The 15,861-nt window shown below is 39.5% G+C and overlaps 1 protein-coding gene across 2 annotated transcripts in view; it reads left to right on the top strand.

The window, feature by feature from the left end:
* The first annotated feature begins 691 nt into the window (after positions 1-691).
* The window catches only part of prkar2aa (protein kinase, cAMP-dependent, regulatory, type II, alpha A), a 41,602-nt gene continuing 26,432 nt past the window's right edge, over positions 692-15,861 (top strand). Inside the window, exons 1-2 of one of the 2 annotated variants that reach the window (XM_020623605.1) lie at positions 692-1,384; positions 2,192-2,471. In XM_020623605.1, coding sequence (XP_020479261.1) covers positions 2,225-2,471 — 247 coding nt within the window. In that variant the 5' untranslated portion in view covers positions 692-1,384; positions 2,192-2,224. Of the gene's footprint in view, positions 1,385-2,187; positions 2,472-15,861 lie in introns of both variants that reach the window. The other variant, XM_020623604.1, reaches the window with a different exon arrangement.

Raw genomic sequence — 15,861 nt, 5'->3', positions numbered from 1 at the left:
AAACAGTTTGATTAATTTTATTTGATGGGATTTAGAGGGCTGAAGTTCAGAGGATATCCGTAGTGTGTGCTGTCTGTCTGAACAGACCTATGAAAAGCCACACTGGAAGGAAAGAATGAAAAAATTATGGGTTGAAGGTAGGTTAGGGAAGGGAATGAGTAAACGATAAGGGCAAGTCACAGGGGAAATCTATGTTTTCCTATCATTTACCCCTTGAAAATATTTTGCAAATAGCCACTCTGTTTACAGCGGGGTCTGATAGCCTACGTGTGTTCAGTTGGAGAACATGAAACCAGTGATTTTCTTGGGGTATGACTGTTTTCTTTTATTATATTACAACAAAAATATCACATCAAATATCAAGAACACTCCACAAAAACATCTAGGCCTACTCTAACTGTATATTAGCAAATATATTACAACCTTTATGTTGCAGCAAACATTTTCTCAGTCTTCCAGACATAATTGCTGGAATTTGTTCAAACTCATATATTTTTATATTCCTAAAGATCAAATTAACAAGGCCACTTCTGTGGGTGTGGTTCTATTCTGAGTGTACCAATATGGTTTAGTCTTCAATCCCGCTTCTACTTACACAACTGCACCCAATTGGATGGAATATTCAAATTTTCTATTCTGATTGGCCTTGAATTCTGTCAATCAATGTCAATGTTCTGCTCAGAAACTAAACACGCCTCCTAAGGTTTGTGTGGAGGTAGCGGTTGATTCGTGAATGTACATTAGCAGAGTGCCTCGGAGTGAGGGTGGAAACGTGTTTTTACTTTATTTTTTGCATGCTTCTGACGCTGTAAATAGCTGCCATATTGCTGGAATAAGGTTGAAAAGTGTTTCGCTCGGTACTTCGGGCTGTACTTAGTTTGGTGGGTGCAACGCTGTAGTTAAACCCGGAGATTAGGATTTGTCACCTGGCTAATGTTACAGCCTCTGATTTACTTGTGTGTCGAAGAGTGGAGACGCTAGGTAGTTGACAAAAGAAAACAGCATTAGCTACTAAGTAGTTAACAAGTCAGTCGGTTAGCCTGATAGCCTGCCAGTACTCCCTACCGCCACAACAAGTCCCACCCTCACCAAGTGCGTGGACGTCGCAAGAAGCTGCAGCGGTGAAGTCGAGTGCTTTTTCCTGTCAACTTAGCCAGCATCGCGGTACAGCTGGCTGGCGAGCTAAAACACAGGTCGAAACGTTGGCCAGGTGACGGTAGCGTTAAATTGTTGGCTTCACGTTGTACTGGTGTCTTCTGTGGAGGCTTACTGTTGCTACACTGGCAAAGAGACTGGCTAAAAAGAAGAGGCGAAATAAGAGAGAACAAGGAAGACACCGAGAAGGAGGGGACGGGCTAATTTAGCCGGGGAGACTGAATCGCATGTAAGTGACACACTGTCGATAACGTTACGTTGTGCTTGCATGGCTACGTATTTCTACACAGCCATTTATCTTTGGCTTAGCTCGTGCTACCAGTGCGCCATACTATAAGGTAAGCTAACCGTAAATGCTTCCCTGAAGTTGGCAGACTGGCTAGCAAGATAGCTAGCGTTAATGTTGTTGAGCTGAAAGTGAGAGTGCACTGGAATCGAAACACTGCATTTGTTGCAGCCAGTATTTGTTCGACTGAGAAGTTTGGGCAAGTGGTCAACTAACCTAGACTGTCTGTTGATCTAACGTTACCAGCACCATAAAGCAGCTAGGAGTATTAGCTAATTAGCCGCTTTGCTAGCTGATTCCAACCGACCACCCACCCAAGTTGACAGCTCGGTGTCTCACGATAGCAAACAGTAATGTTGCTGAAACCTACCGGATATCAGTTATAGGCATGGCCAATGATAGGCATATATCTTTTCTGTGCAGCTGTGGGAACTGTGTGTTCCAGGGCTCAACCCTTGATAAAGTGGCTGACACTGTCACACAGCAACATTCCATGTAAGGCTTTACAAAATAGCATTCTTGTAAATGGCAGTGTAGTATCTGTTCATCTGTCAAACTTGGGTAGTTCTTTCAATTCCCATGCAGAGCTGTCATCACTTAAAATTCACAAACAGTGGCACACATTGTGCTGGTGTAGTAAAAGTAAGCTGTTCCAATCAACAATAAGCAATCCTTAGAACAGTACTCAAACATAAGAATGATGCTGTACTAGAACAAATTCTCACTCATTTTCTTTCCTTCTGTAGATAGATAGCATACGGCACCACCAACCCATACACAGCCATGAGTATTGAGATACCGGTGGGGTTGACAGAACTGCTGCAGGGTTACACTGTGGAGGTGTTGCGGCAAAGGCCGTCAGACCTGGTGGATTTTGCTGTACAGTACTTCACCCGTTTGCGGGACACCAGAAGTCAGGATGGGGCCAGCGCCGGTGGCAAAATGGGGAAAGGGGTGATGTTTGATGGAGAGCCAATGCAAACAGAATCCAACGGAGATGATGATGAAGATGATGACTCTGACTTTGAACGTAAGTTGAAGGACTGTTATGATTTTCAGCTGAACTTGGATAGAGTGAAAATGTGTGTGTCTGTGTGAGGGTTGTAGAAGGAAAGACAGTGAAGTTGGCCTCTGAAGCTGTGCCACTGATTTAAGTCAGAATCTCATCTAATAATCAGAGACAGCATTCTCTTATATTTGCATACACACACTTGCACTCAAAATCCCACTTGAACTGTTGAGTTTCAAGGATGTAAAAGGTCACATTGAATCTAAATATACAGTAAATGTTCTAGTCAAATATGTGTAAAAACTGAAAACCTTTACTGTGCAAACTCAAGAGAAATTTATGCCCTAACTACATAGACCTCCATTCCTCCTTTCCACTTTTTACATTATAGTTTAATTGAAAATTTATATATTTCACATTGGAAAAAAAAACAAGGTGTCAGATTTTACAATTAATATTAGCAAACCACCTGTCTTTGCTGCTGTATGTGATAAGTTGATACCTAACTGCATATGTTCTGAGAGTTAAGTCCATACTTCCAGGAAACTGAAATCAGATCAGATGTGCAACTTGATTGTCCCAAAGGAAAATCAAAGATAGAGCTGGGATCTTTTAAAAAAAGTTATCTTCATGATGAAAACTATTTTTTAGCAACAGTTTATGTAAATATTTAAATTAAAGTTCATTAATTGCATAGCCTTGCTTTGTAGCTCTAAATGCCAAGGTCCCAGATTTTTTTTTTCAGCAGAGGGGATGCTTTCAGATCAGTCCCCTTGTGTTTCACAAACTGGCAGAAGATGTAAGCTTCTGCCCCATAGCTCAGCTCTCTACTGTGCTGCTGAGAGCAGTGTGGCCTAGATCACACCACCGAGCTGTGGAGCCAGAGGCTGTTACCTTGTGAATGAGGATTATGTGTTTTATCAATGACTGGTTCTACAGTGATGATCTGTGAATCTTTTGTTGATGTATCTTCTAAAAGTCAGTGTTCTGGAAATAACATTTTTAAACTAGTGACAGAACGGTTTTTATGTGTGGACATTCCAAATTAATACAATCAAAAGTATGACTGTGGCTCCACACTTGACTCTTGTCTGGAACAGTGGCGGATACTGAAGCATTGGTGGAGTGTAAGAACTAGTTATTGCGGCCTGATGAATTTTGTAAATACTTGGGCTTGTTTCCTTGGACTTGAATGGTATAAGCTTCATTTTTATTTTTGAGTATTTTATATGTTAACCATTTTTATCATGCCCCATGTGCAACTGCTGAAAGTAATATTGGCCAACTGTGTACAGTGGATTGGTACAAGCTGGCTTAGGGTAAATGGAGGATTGCGGTTTCTGTTTCTGCGCTATACACAGGGGGTTTGGCTGCAGTCAAACAGCTGTGACCTCCACATGCACGTTTGTATACTGTACATGCTTAGTGGTGAAAGCAGACACGTGTTATGACTTGGATTTCACACCTGTTCATATGCAATGGCATGAAGCAGTTCTTTGTACTACATTTTTATTGCTGTTCAGTTCTTAAGCATTTTCCAGACGTCATCCAAGGTGGCAATAAAGGACAGGGAACTGGTACTTTTATCTGTCAGGGAAAAGCTTTTACCTGGAACCTGTGGGTTGTACACATGACATCCATGTAGGAGTGTATGATATACATGTTCTGTGATAATATTTTAATTGCTGTTTAAACCTTGTGTGAGCTGGCATTATCAAGTATGTCACTCACTTTACAGAAACAATTAGAAACGCACTTTGAGAGTCCACACATTCACTGCCTCATGAAGCCATGTAGGATAGACTTCTGGACGTGTGTATTTAGTGTGCACACAGTGTGTATATGGTCACCCACTACAAGTTCAGCTAGCAAAGCTGCCTAAAAATGCATTAGCAAAGTTGAAAATGAGTGAACAACCAGTGCCAGGAGACAAAATACAGACACCACTAGCCACACAGTTTACATTGTTAATTGTTAGACATCACTTGCATGGAGGTATTTTGGCTTTGAAAGGACGGATGCTGCTCAAAAGAGACCAAAAAAAAAAAACAACCTATGTTGGAAATCATTCCTTGTAAAGACAACTCATATCACCATCTGCAAACTAACAACTGCACAGAATATGCAAAGCTTCGGGAAGCTGCTGTCGGCAACAGGACTAAACCAGCCAAAGCAGCAGCACACAAACACTCAGCAAACTTTAGCAGAATCATTTTGCAAAAGTAATTACAATGTTTGTATACTGTTTTACTTTAATACTTCAATTGATGTAAACAAATAAGACCTGTTTTTCTTAAATATGTTTTCATTAATATCATCAGTAAGCAGCAACAATTATATCAACTTAACAAGAGTGACCTTGTACATTATAAGACTTAAACACATTTTTGAAGCATGATGAACATTGTCTACTTATCGTTATTGACAAAATCCAAGAAAATATCCAGATATAATTTTTTTTTGTCAATATCACACACCCCTACATCCTTGACGTTATTTTATCCAGCCAAGCTTGTGTACACTGCCCCACAGCATTTGTTTCTGATGGGAACAGCACAGCTCTGTATAATCATGTGCTCTTGCTCAACCACTGCTATAGCCTATAGGTAGAAAGAGTACTGTAGTGCCAGCGGTTCTACAGCACATTAATTCAATACAGTTTGGTTTTGTGCAGAAAATACCAAAATAGCTTTTTAAACCTGGCATTGCAGGTATGCATGGATATTCCTAGTTACTTCCAGAGTGAAACATACCCATCCTAGTTGTATCAGTTTCAACCACTACAACCCTGAACAACACACAAATAATAAGGTAATATAGTCATAGTACTAGGACCATTAATGCTCAAATACAAATGCTTTACCCCGACTTATAACTAAACACAAAGCATATTAGTAATGCAGTTACACAGCGTGTGCTGGTGGCCAAGGATTTTAAGATGCTGACCATGTAATCACAAGGGCTCTGGTTCAAGTCCAGTCAGTGATGGATGTCCTCACTTTTATTTCTTTGCTGTCAGGTCCCCACTGTGCACTATCCAGCAGAGGAAAACACACCCATAAATACTTAAGCCTGATTTTTTTTTTTTTTTTTTTTTTACAGTCATTTAGAGGTCTGAAAAATACTTCAGTTGAAGACTGAGAGAAAGTCCTTTTCTCACCTTTTGAGCAGAGCTCAGTAAAATCAGATCGCTTCTTCTTTTGGCATGCAGCGACCTTCAGGAAGTAGGCCAGGGCCTCATTTTGGGTTGGCCACATAATTAAGTAAAAAGATCATTGTAAGATTTGTAATGAGCTGAGATGGAATAGAAAAGCTCTCTACAATTGAAAAGAAGTTTTAGTGGAGCTGTGATTAATTAATTTAGCTGTGTACAAAGATGATGTGACATGATCTGTATGTAAAAACTGTGGACCCCTTTTTGTGTGTTCTTTTGTCAGGCTACTTAAAACTATGGTGATTCACGAGCTTGCTCTTAACCTTTCATTTGCTGCACAAAATCTCTTTGAATATGCCGAATAAATGACTAAAATGTAAATGACTTAGGTAGTTGGTTATGTATTACCATGGATAGCACAGTATGATCCTGAAACATGGCGTCCTATTTTATATGTTTTTGTTTGCCTGAGTCATTCAGCCGAAATCCACAACAGGACCGCTACACAGGCCTAAGCTGCATTGCAAAAAGCGATATTGTTTTGAGTGTGGACTGTACCTCATATCTGGTAATAGTGGGCCAGAGATTTTTAAGTAACCTTTTCTGGGTTGAAGCAGAGCTTTTGTTAAATGTTAGATTGATGGACTGACATAACTGCTGTGAATTAAAAGTTTATGTTGAGCGGTTGACTTAGACTAAATTCTGGACTGTGCTAAAATATTTAAGAATACATTTACAGTAGTTACAGTTTCACCTGTTGCCTTTAAAAGTCTGTGCTTGGTGAATCTAGCTGAAATGCATGATTTGCCATTTTTCTAACTCGAGTGAAAACTGAGGAGTTGGTGAAGGAGAGTTGGGGCTTTATGCAAACAAATGTGCAGTACAAGTGAGATTTGTCTGATAAAGTACGGGAATTCTTTTTTTTTTTTTTTTTTACTTCCTGTAAGCTGGGCTGTCTAGTGTCAGTCTGGCATGTTCACTGAGAGAAACTGGAGGGGATGAATGGATGTCTCTGTGACTCAAATGATTGGAGCTTTTTACTAAAAGATGGATGGAGAGACAGATGAGTCCCAGGGATGATAATAGAAATGAATTAAATGTGTTTTTATAAGAACGACAGCAGGGATAAAACAGAGGCTGAAAGGAAAGAAAGGGCTTATTCTAACTCTCAACAGAACATAAAAATTTGTAGCCAGTGTCACCTGGAGACATAACAGAGTTTAAGCTCATCTCTTATTCATCCTGGACTGAGCAATCTTACTGATGAATGGGAAATTTCAACTAACTTTATTATCAAATAACTTTACCTTTAAAATGATGTCATCTGTTTGTGGGAGTATTTTGTTCTTCCTGAAAAGCATCAGTCGTTATTTTCAAAATCGTACCTTTGTGTAGTATGTTGGTCATTTAGTATAAGCACTTGTATTTTTGAAAGCATAGGTCTTAGGATGACACAACATCAACAGATGCTAGTAAAGTGTTTCCTTTTCAATGCAGCAGCCCTTTTGCACCCTTGCACTCTTGCAAAATTTCCCAGATGGTTGGTGTTCCTTTTGGATTGAAGTGTTTGTTGGTGTTTGACACCAGTAAATTCTGACATAAGGCCTGTTGCTTGGTGAATAACAACTAAAACCAATTATACCCTTAAACGCCCATGATACAACTCAGCTTTTTAAACAGAGCATCTGCATGTCCTGGAGAAATTTTAGGTTGAAGACCTTGCATGATCCTAAATACATTTTGATATAGGGTTTCACACCCTAACTTTAGTTGCTGTATAGTTTTTAGAAATTGTATATCATCAGTTTTCAATTTTTTTTATCCAGTGATAAAATATATTTGTTTGTTTTAAGATTGTTTACTTCTGTCCACCAGTATCAACATGACCCTATCATTCAGCAGCAGATGCACTCTGAAGCTTTATTTATAGGTTCTGCGTCCACGTGGTCACAAGGGTCTGCAGGATGACCAGTTTCTCATCCACCCATGGAGGATCTGTGCACAGCCCAAAACTTGAGCCTGTACGGGCTATATGTGCCAGCAATTGTGTGAACTTCTATGTATATGCAGACAACAATGTGTTGGTATGTGTGGAACAGATAAATATGCTTCTTGCATGTTTGGTTGATGTTAAAGTTACTAGAGTTAATGTAGCTTAGTGCATGATCAAACACAATGTCTTGAAATTCTGCCTCTGTGACCTCTTTCAGAGGTCTCCTCCCTCACTTTGTCGACGCTGCCTCATTGTTCTCTCTATTTGAATTCTGTCACACTGACTCCCTCTGTTTTACCCCATACTGTTCTGCTTCTTTTTTGTCTCTCCATCTTCCTTTCTTTCACTGATGTCCCCTTTACCTCTCTGATATAGGAATGATGAGGTTCCATTTGTACAGTAGATGCAGTAAGTTGTGACTTCCCCTCAACATGTATAGAAAAGGCAAAGCAAGCTCATTATTTTAATAATCTGTAATATTTTCTCTTCTCTGTTCTTTTCTAATTTTATCCATTCTCTGCTTCAATTCATGTATTGTAGTGTTCAGTTATTTACTCCTGACCATCTTTAATATAATTTTGGTTGGTGACATTTTCCTTTGAGTGCTGTGTTATAAATGGACATTGTACTCAGTCTCTATAGGTGCTGCTAATTAGTGCAATTAGCAGAGCTGAGATGTCCACATTTACTATCCTGCTGTGTGTGTGTGTGTGAGAGAGAGACAGAGAGAGTGAGTGAGTGCAGTTTCATGAGCGATTAAAGAAACAGGAGCACATGCATACTCAAATCCCCATCACTGTGTACATTTGTATTTCTGCATGGGTGTATGGCTGGTCTCAGTGCTGTGCTGTGCAACAGGTGACCTGTTTAGAAGCTTGTATTGTGTGTCCAGTGAGCTTTTACTGCTCAGGCAAATTTAATACAGCCTTAGCATCCCTACAGAGATGCTAAGGCTGTATTAGATTTGCTGGCTGACAGTACTAAGTGGAAAAGCCCTCACATAGCTCATACTACTCAGTCTGGCTGGTTTTAATACACTACCACTTCCAGTATTTATATTTACATTCAACAGAAAAGTCATAGAAAAATTAGTGCTTCTCATGTCGGCTCTCTGCCCACTTGGCTGTCTTGCCTGTATGTTTGCTAGCTGGACTTCTTGTCTATCTGCCTTGATTTTATGTTTGTGTCACTGTTGTACCCGTTATTTTTTCCATCTGTTTACTAAACTACCATTATGTCTGTTTATCTGTTATCATTCCTCTGTATTTGTCTTATCTTTTTTGAGTCATTCCTTTGAGCACCATTCTGCTCCTTTCCCTGCCTCCTTGCCTGTTATCCTCTGCATTTTATCCTTTTAAGCAACTTTGTTTGAATCTATGTAGCCTCCTCTCTAGCTCTCTGTTTCTGTTTGTCCACCTCCCTCTTTGTGCTTTTCTGCATCCTTTCTTTCTGCCAGCATAATTTGAGCATGACTCTGATCTTGGAATAATTTGTCTTCATATCCCTTTCTGTGTGTGTGTATTATTAAAATAAAGACTATGATAGTAGACATTAACAGTAATGACTAGAGAGGCACTATGTTGTGCAGCTTAGATGAAGAGATGATGCAAAAACAACTTGAAACACTGCAGCAAAATACACTTTAAACTATGTGTACAGTTTAGTAAGTCACCCAAAGCATGCCTTAAACTATGTGCGGATAACCCAGATATGATGCGGCTCTAGGACCACATATGGAAGTGACGCAGGTCTGATTGAAAATGTCTGCTTTGGTTTGTTCACACATCCTTGAAAAGATCAGATCTGAGTCACTTGGAGGGGAAAAATTGTCCTTCAGTCATTTCAGCAAGTAATGTCAACATACAGTAGCTTAAAGGATCCAAACAAAATGGTGTATTTGCTTGTCATTAGGGTCCTATCATACAGTAACTACCTAGTGGCAAGCTGGTCTTCCTTTGCAAGAGTACAGAGACAGTACTGCATTGTAAAGAAATATACTTTGAATACTACATTTCAGTGATGAACTGCAAAATTTGATGTTTGTGTCCAAACAAGAGGCAGCAAGATTTTTGAGGTAAAGCCTTATACAAGTGGCTAATGTTTAAAGAGAAGCACTAAATGGCTGTGGACCCAAATTGACCTCATGTTCTCCAAAAAGAGGGAGAGGAGGGACTGGAAAAAAAAAATGCAGGGCCTTGTTTTTGGCTTGATGAGGGAGATGGAGTGCTCAAAGGGTCATACTGGAAAATGTTCTTGTAAAAGCAGGAAAATGATTGAATTTGAAATCTGGCTTTTAAAAAGTTAATGTGAGCTATTACAAATATGAACATTTTGCAGGAGACTTAATATAAATGAAAACACAGAAGAGGCTATTTGCCTTGCAGAAAGTATTTTTGTTCCATTGCTAATTTGGTTACAGCATTACTTTGAGTAGATATGATGACAAAAATGCAAATTTCACTTTTGGCCAAATGCCAATAGTAAAAGTAATGTTGGCCTGCTATAACACTTATACAATACTTAAACTGGAAGTATACCCGTATATTGACACTTCTTGTTTCTTCCCCTCTGTACCCTACCACCCCCACACGTCCCAGAGTAGTGATGTGTTTTTTTGTCCTTCCACAGCAACAACAGTCCAATATTCACCCAATTGCAACAATGGAAATATTCACCACCATACTCTGACTGTATGCCTCTCCTTTGGAGATTTCATAGCATTTTATTACACATCTGGCAATCTAACTGCTTTACAATGAATGCCAAATACTTTCAAAATCCCTCCATATATTATTTTGTCATTTACTAGCACTCTTTGCTTCTATTTAGGTCTGTACAAATATGCTTCATGTGACCATTTTTAAATGTAGTTTGTCTCTCCTTGTGTCATCCATCTTAACATCATCTCCCAGATGAATCTCCTCATCTAGATATGTGTGAAGATGTGGCTTGAAACTGTAGTAATGTAAACCATAGTAGAAGAATGATGGCATCACGGGGGTTGAGGCTGATTGCTGGATGGAAAATTAGATATTAGAATGTAATGTGAAGCTGCTGGCCTCATTTGTCAGGCTATGCGTATGAGTATGTATGGAACTGTTCTACAAGCAGACCATTTATAAAGCTTACCAATAGGCCTGTTTGGAATAAGATCAGTAGCTGGGTCATTGCAGGCAGTGTAAATTTCAAGCAGACCCTCGTCCTCCGCAATGTTAATCAGCCTGCAAGCTGTAGCCACCCATTTAGCTATCGCTGTTGAAAGTTTGTTGCTTGTAGAGTTGTCCAGGTGTCTTTGTTGCAAACTATCTAGTGTGGTCTGTCTTTGACGGATGGGAGGAGGGCTCTCTGCATGAGATGTGAGCTTGGCCAGAAAGTGGTATTTGAGACTCGACACACTCCAGCAGTAATTCAATTCACATCGACAGTAAATGCAAATAACTTTGATCTTGTCAAAAGAACTATCTGGCAGGGCTTTTGACGCCAAGGGTCATAATCACAGAAGGTATGTGCATTAATCGTGCATCAAAAAAAATTTGGACGTTAAAAGATATTTGCGGTATCGCGTTAACTTTGACAGCCCTAGTAATTTGTTATTACTGTATGTTTAAAAAAAAAAAAAAAAGTTAGTTATTGCATTTTTTTTTTTATCTCACCTGCTACCGATGACCTTCCACCAGGCCAGTAAATGAACTTTGATATTTACCTCTGATTGTGGGAAAGAACAAGTGTCTCCTAGTCTCCGGCTAGTATGGGTTTTTAGAAAAGGGATGATGTTTGATATCTTGCCAAGTTGGCTCACTGTGCATAAAGCTGAAAAGGCAATGACCAGTGTGTAGATGGTGGATGTATCGCACCCTGCCTGACATCATTCTTACTCATCAGTTCAGCAGAAAAGTGCACATGTGAAAATGAGGTATATTTTGTAAATTCTGTGCCATTGGTGCAGCTTCTTTTTTTTTGTGCAGTTTTTGTTGATTATTTACACGATGGTGGTGTATTTTCAAGCTGTGCATTTGAAGCATATTGTTACCACTTACACATAGATGTAAATGACTCAGAATATAACCTCCTCACTTGCTGTATAATGTGGGCTGGGGTTGGGATATACATAGCAGAAAAATGGTCTCTTACTAGTAACAGTTCCTGATGAATCCCAAAATCCAACAGCTGTTTTCACCATTTATCAAACAGTGAAGAGGCTAAATAAAACGCCTTTTTAAAAAAAGATCCATTCAGGGTTCATTTTAACACTGTGTAGATTGTGTGTTTAACATAGTGCAATAAACTCACAGCTATGGTCACCATAGAAACCACTGGCCTTGAAACTGCTCTTGGCCAATCATTGCTGGGAGAGACGATAGGCAGTGGCCTCGGCTAATCATGATTTGGATAAAGAATGTTGGGAGGTCACTAGTAGTTCACAGCCTGTAGCAAGTATCTTTATCAGTATATTTACATAGCCTTGATATGACACTTTTGTATCGCTGTCTTTGTAATCCAGTATTTGTGTAACCGTCTTATTAATTATCTTCTTAGTATCCGCACTGTTCACTGGCCGTCAGTGGAGAATAGTTGTCATTGAGAAACAGAGATGAAAGCAGTAAGATGACATGTGTTGGCCCCTGCTTTTTAGGTTATTCATGTTACAGTTGAATGCATTATGTTAACTGCCATCCTTCCTGTACTAGCGTGTGTTACTTGAAGCCTAGTTAGCATGACATACGCCAAGTTTGACCTTGTTCACTAGACTCATGTACCTGAACAAATGCTATTGTTTTGTCTCTTTATGGCTGCAGTAATATTCAGATTTAAATGACACATACAGGTGTTCATTTTTTTGTCGCCATGGCACAAGCCACTAGTATCCATTATCTGCAAGTCAAATGGCATTGTGTTTAATGGCCCAACTCTAAACATAGGCTTGAGAATGTGGAGGTTTGGCGTTCTTATGTGACTACACATTGTCACGGGAGACCAGATTGGTCTCGTTTATGTTACACCCCAGTGGTCTGGTGAGAGCATGTTGCGCTCTCCTACCCACAGGCCTGCCGCTAATGTTGTTCTGCAGTTGGATGTTTTACTACTACATAAGACTTCTGGAGAACAGATATTATGCTACACTTGTGTGTTAATGCCATTCAGTTTTTAGCCTGAGTGTGTGTAAACCTGTTGACCCTGAGAACAAAAATGAATATTTTTGAGCATCATTCAGTGACTGATGATTTACATTTGGATATTTGCACCTGAACCATTGTAATTATTTAGTTCTTTTAGCTTGTCTTTGCCACACACAGACACAGTATTTGTCACATCCCAGGCTACTGGGATAGCACTGGTCCATGGAATGCCTCCTGGTTGAGTGTTAGGACCCCAGAGTAATTATAGGCCCATCTTGAAAGAGGCAGTATTTTTAAGGAAACAAGCTCATGGGACTAGAGACGATGAATTATTTGTTACTTAGACTGTAAATGTTGCAGAAAACCCGCAGCAGCTAGGTTCATAAACTCTGTGCCAGATAAGGTTAGAAAATGGATTCTTGTGATCTGCGTTGTACAGCTTCTGCAGGTTTATACTCATACAGGCTGTAACTGATAACCCAATGTGAAGATAATGTGTGCTACTAGTCATATAGTAACCATGAATATTTCAGGCATTTCAAATTTTTAAACTAGATCATCATTTATAATGGTAGTTATACTGTACATATCCCTCAGGAGTGGCACAAGTTCACATTACACTATTCACCAGCTTTGACATGAACACAAAACAGTCAGCAGTGATTGCTAGTTCTGGTCAGTAAAAAGAAAATGCTTGCCATTCCCCCTGAGAAAAGAAGTTTGGGAATAGAAACCCGTAAACAAACTATAGCATAGTCACTTGGTTAGGATGGTGTCTCCCATAGTCACAAGTCATAGCTGCCGTTGTTGCACAGTGCATTAGTTCTGAACAGGTGACGTTATATCACCTAGCATAATATTATTGAGTGTTGCCTCTTGTTCACTTTTTGTACTGAAGAGTAAACAGAAAATTATGGATGATAATAGGTATTTGTTTGCTAAAAGGGTAAAATTACCTTGAGCAGCATGTCCTCTGTGGGATAGTACAGTCAGGTCAGGAACAATCCCAGTGTCTCAAATGTGAGGGCTTTGTTCTTTTCTGTGCCTCATGTGATAGTAAACTGAAAATCTTTGGACTGGTGGTCAAATAAAACAAAACATTTGAAAACATGGAAACTTAAAAAAATGAATGCTTTCATAATTTTTTAACATTTTGTAGATTAATCAAGCAGGAGAAATGTTTCAGAGTTGTATTAAAATAATCAATGGTTGCAGCCCTAGTTTTGATCATAGTAATACTTTATGAATGTGGTAACTGACAGTTGAACATGATGCTAGTGGCTGATGTTGATCTCTCCCTGCCTGTGACATGTGAAGCATAGACATTGATAAACATGCGGTAGGAAAGGTTGACAACACAAATCAGGCTTAAAGGGGTTCAAATAATGATGCTGGGAAAGGGTTAACATGAATGCAGCTATAAGCAGGACAGGGCTGCTTCCTTTTAAGGGCCCAAGTCTTCTGGAGTGTGTGCTACAGGGCGAGATAGTGGGAAAGGGAGGAGTCATATGGGGCAATGGGAGAGTGAACAAGAAAGTTTTGTGGGAGGGATATGGATAGAGATAATGGGGAAGGTAGAGTGAGGAGGGATTTGCATGGTGGGAAACAGGGACTGAAACAGTGCAGAGCGTGAGAATAATGGTGGAGAGAGGAAGCTTGATATGGAATGGGGGGTATAGGCTGTGAGGGCAGATGAGACAGTTTTTTTTTTTTGGCAAGGATGGAGAGAAACAAGGAGATGGACTCAACCAGAGAACAGAAAAATACACATTGGTTACAGAAAACAAAAAACAAAGAGGGACAGGCAAGGAAGCTGCTGCACAAAAGAGGAATAGAAAAACATGGAAGTGTTTTATTTAGGGAAATGTATGATGAAGAAGGGCAGTGTGGTGGAGGACAGGAAAAGCCATAAAAGGCAGGGTAAAAAAAAAAACTGACAGTGATGCGTTAGAGAAACACACTCTTATTTGAGTAATCTATTAGACTCCCGCTATTCCTCTATCACTGAGAAAACCCTAAGTGTGCCTTTGTGTTTTGTTTTTGTGGGTGTGATGTGCATATATTCTGTCATTTGATATTTCATAACTGCATATTTCTGTTTACAACTTCTGTGCAATAAACATTCAAACAAGTTCTCACTACCATAAATCTCAGAGGTGACTGCTAATTTAACTCATGTGTAGCCTATGTATTAGATTGTATACACACACACGCTTGTTTAGTTACAGCATTGTTTCACCGTAAGAGTGAACAATTAAGAATTTCATTGTACAGGGAAACACGTTTCCTAACTGTGTATATGACAAATACTTTGACTTTGACTGACAGATTTCCACACCTATTAATTTAATGAGAGGAAGTATAAAGTATAACATGTAGAGCTATTGTACTTCACTCTACCAGTTCATCTTGTTAGTCAAAAGAAATGGGTGTTACTATCCTAGTGTGTTTCTACATTTGACTGATCTCATTATACTCATCTACACTGTTATCTTTGTTTCAAGGCCATGCAGTCCACTAACTCAGCCCAGAGGCAAATGTTAAAACCCTGTTTACTCAGTCAGTATTACTTCTGTCGTTGCTCCTAATTTTCACTGGGACTCTTCCTCATTTTTGCCTCTGTGCTCCTGAAATGTTATTTCTGTAATGTAATACTGCTTTCAGACAGCAGAGCCACATATGACTCTGTTCAACTCAACACACATTTGACCTGCATTGAATTCATGATTCACTCATCACTGTAGTACTTCTCACTATCAACAGAGATTCCAGCCTGCAGAGTAGTTTAAAAAATTTCACTGATGAACTTGGGAATTACACTGAATTATGTCATAGTTTAATAATTAACCAGATAAGTTATGTTTCCATTTCACCCCTCTGCTGGTCCATCTGCGTGCTCGCTTTCTTGATCATCTGTGCATGTGCTTTGTTTCTTTCTTCTTCTCCTGATCTCTCTTTGTCTTTCTTTATTTTTATTTTTTGCTGTTTTTAAATTGACATTTAAATGTCAGAATCACTTTAAATAAATTTCAGTCCTATAGCAACGGCAGTTCCCCAGAGCCAAGCGGCGTCTGACCCATGTCCATTCCTGGTTGAAAGGAGCATTGCAAAGGAGGGTTGGCGTGTGCCGCCCGTTGCCACACAGCA

Source organism: Monopterus albus, unplaced genomic scaffold (assembly GCF_001952655.1).
Source record: "Monopterus albus unplaced genomic scaffold, M_albus_1.0 scaffold305.1, whole genome shotgun sequence".
NCBI classification, from domain to species: Eukaryota; Metazoa; Chordata; class Actinopteri; order Synbranchiformes; family Synbranchidae; genus Monopterus; species Monopterus albus.
Note: the sequence above shows the minus strand (reverse complement) of the source record. Positions and strands in the feature narration are given on the sequence as shown.